This window comes from Pristiophorus japonicus, unplaced genomic scaffold (assembly GCF_044704955.1).
Source record: "Pristiophorus japonicus isolate sPriJap1 unplaced genomic scaffold, sPriJap1.hap1 HAP1_SCAFFOLD_964, whole genome shotgun sequence".
NCBI classification, from domain to species: domain Eukaryota; kingdom Metazoa; phylum Chordata; class Chondrichthyes; family Pristiophoridae; genus Pristiophorus; species Pristiophorus japonicus.
Genome location: NW_027254893.1, coordinates 39,508 through 50,034, shown reverse-complemented (window position 1 = coordinate 50,034; position 10,527 = coordinate 39,508). Strand labels below are relative to the sequence as shown.

General features: G+C 56.0%; 1 protein-coding gene across 1 annotated transcript in view; it reads right to left on the bottom strand.

Moving 5' to 3' along the window:
- Positions 1-10,253, bottom strand: part of LOC139258409 (chromodomain-helicase-DNA-binding protein 7-like) — a 73,122-nt gene extending 62,869 nt beyond the window's left edge. Inside the window, 2 exon segments of the mRNA XM_070874762.1 lie at positions 7,940-8,035; positions 10,125-10,253. Coding sequence (XP_070730863.1) covers positions 7,940-8,035; positions 10,125-10,253 — 225 coding nt within the window.
- Between the last annotated feature and the right edge of the window lie 274 nt (positions 10,254-10,527).

The following is a 10,527-nucleotide window of genomic DNA, read 5'->3' as shown; positions in this document are numbered from 1 at the left end:
TCTCTTCAACCCCTCCCCCTCTCTTCACCCCTCCCCCCTCTCTTCACCCCCTCCCCCCTCATCCCTTCACCCCTCCCCCCCCTCTCTTCACCCCTCCCCCTCTCTTCACCCCCTCCCCCTCTCTTCACCCCTCCCCCTCTCTTCAACCCCTCCCCCTCTCTTCACCCTCCCCCTCTCTTCACCCCTCCCCCTCTCTTCACCCCTCCCCCTCTCTTCACCCCTCCCCTCTCACCCCTCCCCTCTCTTCACCCCTCCCCCTCTCTTCACCCCTCCCCCTCTCTTCACCCCTCCCCCTCTCTTCACCCCTCCCCTCTCTTCACCCCTCCCCCTCTCTTCACCCCTCCCCCTCTCTTCACCCCTCCCCCTCTCTTCACCCCTCCCCCTCTCTTCACCCCTCCCCTCTCTTCACCCCTCCCCCTCTCTTCACCCCTCCCCCTCTCTCACCCCTCCCCCTCTCTTCACCCCTCCCCCTCTCTTCACCCCTCCCCCTCTCTTCACCCCTCCCCTCTCTTCACCCCTCCCCCTCTCTTCACCCCTCCCCCTCTCTTCACCCCTCCCCCTCTCTTCACCCCTCCCCCCTTCTCTTCACCCCTCCCCCTCTCTTCAACCCCTCCCCCTCTCTTCACCCCTCCCCCTCTCTCACCCCTCCCCTCTCTCACCCCTCCCCTCCTCTCTCCCCCTCCCCCTCTCTCACCCCTCCCCCTCTCTCACCCTCCCCCGCTCTCACCCCTCCCCCTCTCTCACACCTCCCCCTCTCTCACCCCTCCCCCTCTCTCACCCCTCCCCCTCTCTCACCCCTCCCCCTCTCTCACCCCTCCCCCTCTCTCACCCCTCCCCCTCTCTCACCCCTCCCCCTCTCTCACCCCTCCCCCTCTCTCACCCCTCCCCCTCTCTCACCCCTCCCCCTCTCTCACCCCTCCCCCTCTCTCACCCCCTCCCCCTCTCTCACCACCCCTCCCCCCCTCTTCACCCCTCCCCCTCTCTCACCCCTCCCCCTCTCTCACCCCCTCCCCCTCTCTCACCCCCTCCTTCCCTCTTCACCCCTCCCCCTCTCTCACCCCCTCCCCCTCTCTCACCCCCTCCCCCTCTCTCACCCCCTCCCCCTCTCTCACCCCCTCCCCCTCTCTCACCCCCTCCCCCTCTCTCACCCCTCCTTCCCTCTTCCCCCTCCCCCTCCTCACCCCTCCCCCTCCCTCACCCCTCCCCCTCCCCTCTCCCCTCCCCCTCTCTTCACCCCTCCCCCTCTCTTCACCCCTCCCCCTCTCTTCACCCCTCCCCCTCTCTTCACCCCTCCCCCTCTCTTCACCCCTCCCCCTCCCTCACCCCTCCCCCTCCCTCACCCCTCCCCCTCCTCACCCCTCCCCCCTCCCTCACCCCTCCCTCACCCCTCCCCCCTCCCTCACCCCTCCCCCCTCCCTCACCCCTCCCTCACCCCTCCCCCCTCCCTCACCCCTCCCCCCTCCCTCACCCCTCCCCCCTCCCTCCCCCCTCCCTCACCCCTCCCCCTCCCTCACCCCCGCCCCATGGTCCGAATCGTCGGCGGCTCGCACCCCTCCAGTGAGCGGCCCTCGTGTCAGGGTCTGGGAGGAGAGGGGTCCTGGGGCAGGCGGGAGGGGAGCCCTCAGTGTGTCGCGCCTCCCCCCCCCCCCCCCACCCTTCGGTTTAACGTGCCGGATGCCAGCAGCCAAATGCCTTTCCTCCTGCGCCTCCACCGTCGCTCCTGCGCCTCTTTCGCCCGAGTCGGTAATGGAAAGTATCGGCACTCGAGCGGCCTCCGCGGCACTCGAGCGGCCTCCGCGGCACTCGAGCGGCCTCCGCGACAGTCAGCGCGTCTTCGCTCAGCGCTCAAACCCGGCTCCGTCACGGAATGTTCAATCCGCTTATTGGGCGGCGGGGGGGGGGGGGGGGGGGGGGGGGTGATGGTCAGTGCTCGGGGGTGACCTTTCACCTGCTGAGGACCAGGGGTCAAGGACCGTCACACCCTCCCCCAGACCAGAGGGGATTTTCCGGGCAGTGGGACTGAAATGTACTTGCTTCGTGGGTTCATTGCTTCAGAATTCACAGCAACGCATCGCTATTAACAGCTGGTTAGTTTATTAGCCAAAGGTTTAACAATCCGTATTGGGACTGTACAGTCACCTGAGAACTCACTGTTAGACTGGAGGCAAGTCTTCCTCGATTCCGAGGGACTGCCGATGATGGTGGTAACAATCCCACAACACTCCTGCTATGTGTGACCCTGCGGGGGTGCTCACAAGCTTGGTGGAGCTGCTGAATTTTAAGGGGCCGCGCCTCAAATTCTGGCTGCGCTTCAGTCCCACGCTCCTGGTCTTTGGGCCCCCTGTGCGGGGGGGGGGGGGGTGGAACGGGCAGGTCCGAGGGCCTCCTTCTCCTAGGACCGCTCCTGGGCGCGGCCAAGGGGGCCATCAGCCGGTCCAGGCAGCGGGCGGTCGAGGGGAGCCCGACTGCCTGCCCTCTCTTCCGCGGTTACATCCGGGCCAGGGGTGTCCCTGGAGATGGAGCACGCAGTGTCCACCGGTACGCTCGCGGCCTTCCGCCAGAGGTGGGCGCCGGAGGGACTGGAGTGCATCATCACCCCCCCCCCGGCAACCCAGTTTTAATTTCATTTCCGTTTCCGTTAAAAGTTTATTTTGAAATTTGTGTTCTCACCAAAAGGGGGGCGCGTGATTTTATCTTCTATTAAAATAGTTGTCGAGCTGTTGAGTGGCTTAGCCAGTCACGTGATGTTCACAAGACTCAATAAAACCCCGGCCAGTTGGGTTCGGGGGATCCACGATGGGGCAGGTGGATGAACCGGTCATGTGTCTTTGCTCATAAACCAGCCAGTTCTTAATAGCGATGAGTTGCTATGAATTCTTAAGCAAATATATTTACAGCTCCCGACTCAACAGCTCAACGGACCTGTGAGCATACTCACCGGTGCGTACGGTGAAGGGGTGACTCCTTTTCCTCGCTCGTTGGAAGTAATTTTCTCACAGACGGGCGAGAGTCCAGTCTCTGATGACACACGTGTCAATAATGTGTTCCAAAAGACAGGGTCACGATCGTCTTCAGGTTTGTTGAGGGGTTAACCGAACCAACGCTGTGCTACCAACACCAGATGTACATTGGATGCGGAGAAAAAGCAAATGATAACTTAAATGGGAGAAAAATTGCCGGGTGCTGCAGTACAGCTCGACCTGGGGGCCCTTGTGCATGAAACACAAAAGGTTAGCGTTCAGGAACAGCAAGTGATCAGGAAGGCCAATGCAACGTTGGCCTTTATTGCAAAGGGGGATAGAGTATAAAAGCAGGGAAGTCCTGCTACAACTGGACAGGGTACTGGTGAGGCCACACCTGGAGTACTGCGTGCAGTTTTGGCCTCCGTATTTAAGGAGGGATAGACTTGCATTGGAGGCAGTTCAGTGAAGGTTCACTCGGTTGATTCCGGAGATGAAGGGGTTGACTTATGAGGAAAGGTTGAGGAGGTTGGGCCTCTATTCATTGGAATTCAGAAGAATGAGAGGTGATCTTATTGAAACGTATCAGATTATGAGGGGGCTCGACAAGGTGGATGCAGAGAGGATGTTTCCACTAATGGGGGAGACTAGAACTAGGGGGCATGGTCTTAGAATAAGGGGCCGCCCATTTAAAACTGAGATGAGGAGGAATTTCTTCTCTCGGAGGGTTGTAAATCTGTGGAATTCTCTGCCCCAGAGAGCTGTGGAGGCTGGGTCATTGAATATATTTAAGGTGGAGATAGACAGATTTTTGAGCGATAAGGGAGTGAAGGGTTATGGGGAGCGGGCGGGGAAGTGGAGCTGAGTCCATGATCAGATCAGCCATGATCGTATTAAATGGCGGAGCAGGCTCGAGTGGCCGAATGTACCTCCTCCAGTTCCTGTGTAACAGGCCCGAGGGGCTGAATGGGCCTCCTCCTGTTCCTGTGTAACAGGCTCGAGGGGCTGAATGGGCCTCCTCCTGTTCCCGTGTAACAGGCTCGAGGGGCTGAATGGGCCTCCATCTGTTCCTGTGTAACAGGCTCGAGGGGCTGAATGGGCCTCCTCCTGTTCCTGTGTAACAGGCTCGAGGGGCTGAATGGGCCTCCTCCTGTTCCTGTGTAACAGGCTTGAGGGGCTGAATGGGCCTCCTCCTGTTCCTGTGTAACAGGCTCGAGGGGCTGAATGGGCCTCCTCCTGTTCCTGTGTCGTACAGCCTCAAGGCTGCAGCGTAAACAAGTGGGTGCATGAGGGTGGTGCCTGCAGTTTGGAGCGATTCTAAATGTAGGCGTGTTGAAGCTGTCGCGAACATTTGTACAGACACACTGTCCAATGCATTTGCCGTCTTTTAATTCTACGTTTGTAAACTACGAACTAACAATAAAATGGATCATGTGATTACCTGGTGTAAAGTGGATTCTCTGACTATTCCTCAGTCTCGATCTCATAACAATCCCGCCACGCTATGGGATCTCGGCAGTGTTTCCTGAAAGACCTACATCTTATCTGCTCAGCGTCTTCTCCTTCGAGCTATTTCCCCCTTACAGTCTACGTAGAATCGTAGAAATTCACAGCACGGAAGGAGGCCATTCGGCCCATCGTGTCCGTGCCGGCCGACCAAGAGCTACCCGGCCTAATCCCACTTTCCCGCTCTGGGTCCGTAGCCCTGTGGGTTACAGCACTTCAGGAGCACATCCAAATGTGGTGAGGGTTTCTGCCTCTACCCCCCTTTCAGGCCGTGAGTTCCACCCCAGACCCCCACCACCCTCTGGGTGAAGACATTTCCCCTCAAATCCCCTCTAAACCTCCCCCCCCAATTACTTTCACTCTCTGCCCCCTGGTTGTTGATCCCTCTGCCCAGGGAAACAGGTCCGTCCTATCCACTCTATCCAGGCCCCTCATCATTTTATACACCTCAATCAGGTCTCCCCTCAGCCTCCTCTGTTCCAAGGAAAACAGACCCCAGCCTATCCAATCTTTCCTCATCGCTAAAATTCTCCAGTCCCGGCAACATCCTGGTAAATCTCCTCTGTACCCTCTCCAGTGCAACACCCTGGTAAATCTCCTCTGTACCCTCTCCAGTGCAACATCCTGGTAAATCTCCTCTGTACCCTCTCCAGTGCAACATCCTGGTAAATCTCCTCTGTACCCTCTCCAGTGCAACATCCTGGTAAATCTCCTCTGTACCCTCTCCAGTGCAACATCCTGGTAAATCTCCTCTGTACCCTCTCCAGTGCAACATCCTGGTAAATCTCTGTACCCTCTCCAGTGCAATCACATCCTTCCTGTAATGTGACCAGAACTGTGCACGCAGTACTCCAGCTGTGGCCTAACCAGTGTTTTATACAGTTCAAGCATAACCTCTCCTGCTCTTGTATTCCATGTCTCGGCCAATAAAGGCAAGTATTCCGTATGCCTTCTTAACCACCTTATCCACCTGGCCTGCTACCTTCAGGGATCTGTGGACCTGCCCTCCCAGGTCCCTCTGTTCCTCCACACCTCTCAGTGTCCGACCATTTAATGTGTGTTCCCTCGCCTTGTTAGCCCTCCCCAAATGCATTACCTCACACTTCTCCCCGTCCCTGGGGATAGGGAGGTTGTTGCCATTCTATTCTCATACCCTCTCTTTACCCCTCTGGATGCTCGATATGTGGATATATGGTGTATTTGGGTTTCCAGAAGGTATTCGATAAGGTGCCACATAAAAGGTTACTGCACAAGATAAAAGTTCACCGGGTTGGGGGTAATATATTAGCACCGATAGAGGATTGGCTGAGAGTCAGGATAAATGGGTCATTTTCCAGTTGGCGTACAGTAGTGGGATGCCGCAGGGATCAGTGCTGGGGCCCCAACTATATAATCTATTTTAGTGACTTGGATGAAAGAGCCAATGGTATCTTGGCTTTTATTGCAAAGGGGGAATCGAGCCTAAAAGAGAAGTCCTGCTACAACTGTACAGGGTATTGGTGAGACCACACCTGGAGTACTGCGTGCAGTTTTGGCCTCCGTATTTAAGGCGGGATAGACTTGCATTGGAGACTGTTCAGAGAAGGTTCACTCGGTTAATTCTGGAGATGGGAGGGTTGACTTATGAGGAAAGGTTGAGCAGGTTGGGCCTCTACTCATTGGAGTTCAGAAGAATGAGAGGTGATCTTATCGAAACATATAAGATTATGAGGGGGCTCGACAAGGTGGATGCAGAGAGGATGTTTCCACTGATGGGGGAGACTCGAACTGATACCCTCTTTGGCTGTGACCGTGCCAGCGAGCCATTTGGGACCATGTGCACAATTGAGCACAAACACGGGATCATTGACCTCAATATCGCGTGACACATTTGCGCGATCATGGTACACACTTTGTTGATGCCGCCTGCCCTCCACATGATCATGGAGATCAGGGGGGACCAGAGAGAGCCTTGTTTTGAGCGCCCTTTTCATGAGCAGCTCCGCTGGGGGAACCCCGGTGAGTGAGTGGGGTCTGGTGCGGTAGGTGAGCAGGACTCGGGACAGCCGGGTCGGCAGGGAGCCTTCCGACACACGTTTCAAGCTTTGCTTGATGGTCTGGACTGCCCGTTCTGCCTGGCCGTTGGGTGCGGGCTTGAACGGGGCAGATGTGAGGTGCTTGATCCCGTTGCGGGTCATGAATTCCTTGAGTTCAGCGCTGGTGAAGCACGGCCCATTGTCGTTGACTAGGACATCGGGCAGGCCGTGCGTGGCGAATACGGCTCGTAGGCTTTCAATGGTGGCCGTGGACGTGCTTACAGACATTATCGCACATTCAATCCATTTTGAGCAAGCGTCCACGACAACCAAGAACATTTTGCCTAGAAATGGGCCCCGCATAGTCAACGTGGATCCTGGACCACGGTTTGGAGGGCCACGACCACAAACTTAGCGGTGCCTCTCTGGGTTCATTGCTCAGCTGAGAGCAAGTGTTGCACTGGCGCACGTATGACTCTAGATCTGAGTCGATGCCAGGCCACCACACGTGGGCTCTGGCTCTGGCTTTCATCATCACGATGCCTGGTTGGGTGTTATGCAGTTCACATATGAACGTATCTCTGCCGTTCTTGGGGCAAGACCACGCGATTGCCCCACAACAGACAGTCCGCCTGCAGGGACAACTCGTCTTTGCGCCTGTGGAACGGCTTAATCACCTCCTGCATCTCCGCTGGGACACTGGGCCAGCTCCCGTGGAGGGCACAGTTTTTTTTAACCAGGGACATTAAAGGATCCTGGCTGGTCCCAGGTCCTGATCTGGCGGGCCGCAACGGGGGACTTTGCGTTCTCGAATACCTCCATGACCATGAGCAAGTCCGCTGGCTGTGCCATTTCCACCCCGGTGGTGGGCAATGGCAGCCGACTGAGAGCATCAGCGCAGCTCTCTGTGCCCGGTCTGTGGCGGATTACACAGTTGTATGCCGACAGCGTGAGCGCCCATCTTTGGCTGCGGGCAGAGGCATTGGTTATAATCCCTTTGCTCTCCGAGAACAGCGATATGAGCGGCTTGTGGTCAGTTTCAAGCTCAAACTTGAGGCCAAACAAGGACTGGTGCATTTTTTTAACCCCGTAGACACACACCAGAGCCTCTTTTTCAACCGTGCTTTAGGCCCTTTCGGCCTTGGACAAACTCCTGGATGCATAAGCGACCAGTTGCAAGATCCCCGATTTGTTAGCCTGTTGTAACACACACCCGACCCGGTATGACAACACATCGCAAGCTAACACTAATCGTTTACAGGGGTTGTACAGGACAAGCAGTTTGTTAGAACACAACAGATTTCTGGCTTTCTTAAAGGCAGCCCCTTGTGAATTCCCCCACACCCAGTCGTCTCCCTTGCACAGTAGCACATGTCGGGGTTCTAGCAGGGTGCTTAACCCAGGTAGGAAATTACCCAAATAGTTAAGGAGTCCCAGGAACGACCGCAGCTCCGTCACGTTCCGTGGTCTCGGCGCGTTCTTGATGGCCCCCGTCTTGGCGTGGGTGGGTCTGATGTCGTCTGCCGCGATTCTTCTTCCCAAGTACTCGACCTCCTGCGTCAGGAAAACACACTTCGAGCGTTTCAACCTGAGCCCCACGCGATCCAACCGACCGGTTATGTATGTAAATACCATGTCTAACCACCAGAGGGCGCTTACCCCCTGGAGTCCCAAGGGATCCCACAATCCCTTGGGAGCACCTGTATATAAGGAGGCCTCACAGGCTGGAGAGGCGCTCTCTGAGACCTGAAATAAAGAACTGCGGACACACCTTACTTTGAGCTCGCAGTATCTGGTCTGACTCTTTATTCAAGACATAACAACTGGCGACGAAGATGGGATGTCCACACAGGCAGACTGCCTCCGATGGGGTAATCGGGTAGTGGTGCCAAAAAAGGGCAGGGACACTTTCATCAGTGATCTCCACAGCACCCACCCAGGCATCGTAATGATGAAAGCGATAGCCAGATCCCACGTGTGGTGGCCCGGTATCGATGCGGACTTAGAGTCCTGCGTGCACGAGTGTGATACATGTTCTCAGTTAATCAATGCACCCAGGGAGGTGCCACTAAGTTCATGGTCCTGGCCCTCCAAACCGTGATCTAGGGTCCATGTCGACTATGCAGGCCCATTCTTGGGAAAAATGTTCCCAGTGGTTGTGGATGCGTACTCCAAATGGATTGAATGTGAGATAATGTCGGCAAGCACGTCCGCTGCCACCATTGAAAGCCTACGGGCCATGTCTGCCACGCACGGTCTGCCTGATGTGCTTGTGAGCGACAATAGGCCGTGCTTTACCAGTGCCGAGTTCAAGGAGTTCATGACCCGCAATGGGATCAAACATGTCACATCTGCCCCGTTCAAACCAGCGTCCAACGGTCAGGCAGAACGAGCCGTTCAAACAATCAAGCAGAGCTTGAAAAGGGTAACTGGAGGCTCACTGCAGACTCGCTTATCCCGAGTCCGGCTTAGTTACCGCACAAGACCCCACTCGCTCACTGGGGTCTCTCCCGCTGATCTGCTCATGAAAAGGGCACTTAAGACAAGGCTCTCGTTAGTCCACCTTGATCTACACGAACAGGTCGAGAGCAGGCGGCTTCAACAGAATACATATCATGATCGTGCAAATGTGTCACGCGAGATTGAAATCAATGATCCTGTATTTGTGTTGAACTACGGACAAGGTCCCAAGTGGCTTCCTGGCACTGTTTTGGCCAAAGAGGGGAGTAGGGTGTTTGTGGTCAAACTCGCAAATGGACTCACCTGCAGGAAACACTTGGACCAAACCAAACTCAGATTCACGGACTATCCAGAACAACCCACAATAGACTCTACCTTTTCCGACCCTCCAACACACACACACACACAAGTGGCCACCGACCCAATCACCCGCAGCAGCCCAGCAGGACTCACCACCCCCAGCAGCCCAGCAAGGCCAGCTGCACAGCAGCCCAGCGAGGGCCCAACAAACGACTCACCAAAACCAGCATTTGCACCGAGATGATCAACCAGGGAAAGGAAGTCCCCAGATCGACTCACATTGTAAATAGTCACACTATTGACTTTTGGAGGGGTGGGGGAGTGTTGTTATGTATGTAAACCTGTAAATACCATGTCTAACCACCAGAGGGCTTATCCCCTGGAGTCCCAAGGGATCCCACAATCCCTTGGGAGCACCTGTACATAAGGAGGTCTCACAGGCTGGAGAGACCCTCTGGAGACCTGTAACAAAGGACTACGGTCACACCTTACTTTGAGCACGCACTATCTAGTCTGACTCTTTATTCAAGACATAACACTAAGAACCGATGCCTGGCTCGAACAACGATGGGAACTTGCTCAGAACCTGGGCACATGCGGTGTTGTCGACGGACGAGAGCGCTCGGATGTCGTCCCAGTTCCAGCGGATTTTCCCCAGCCAGCTTCTGCCTAACAATGTGGGGCCATCCCCTGGCACAATCCACAGCGGGAGTTCGTGTACTGCTCCGTCATAGGAGACTTTGACTTCAGCACTGCCAATTACAGGGATTAGTTCCTTGGTGTAAGTCCTTAGTTTGGTGTGAATGGGGCTGAGCTTGGGCCTGTGTGCCTTGTTGCCCCACAGCCTGTCGAAGGCCGTTTTACTCATTATGGACTGACTCGCCCCCGTGTCCAGCTCCATAGATACTGGAATTCCGTTCAGTTCAACGTTCAACATTACTGGTGGGCATTTCGTGGTGAAGGTGTGTACCCCGTACACCTCTGCCTCCTCGGTACGAGACTCCAATTCCATCTGATCCACAGTGGATCGATCTTCCTCTGCGACGTGGTGGTTTGCAGAGTTTGCAGCTCGTCTGCACATACGCTGGAGGTGTCCTATTGTTCTGTAACCGTTGCACGCCTAGTGCTTGAAGCGGCATTGATGGGGCCAATGATCACCTCCACAACACCAACAGGGTGTTAACTGCCTCACATTAACGATTGATGGTGGACTCTGGGTCATCTGAGGTCGGACCACAGCAGCCGGCGTGTACGTCCTGCCCTGTACATTCCTGCTCGAAACCGAC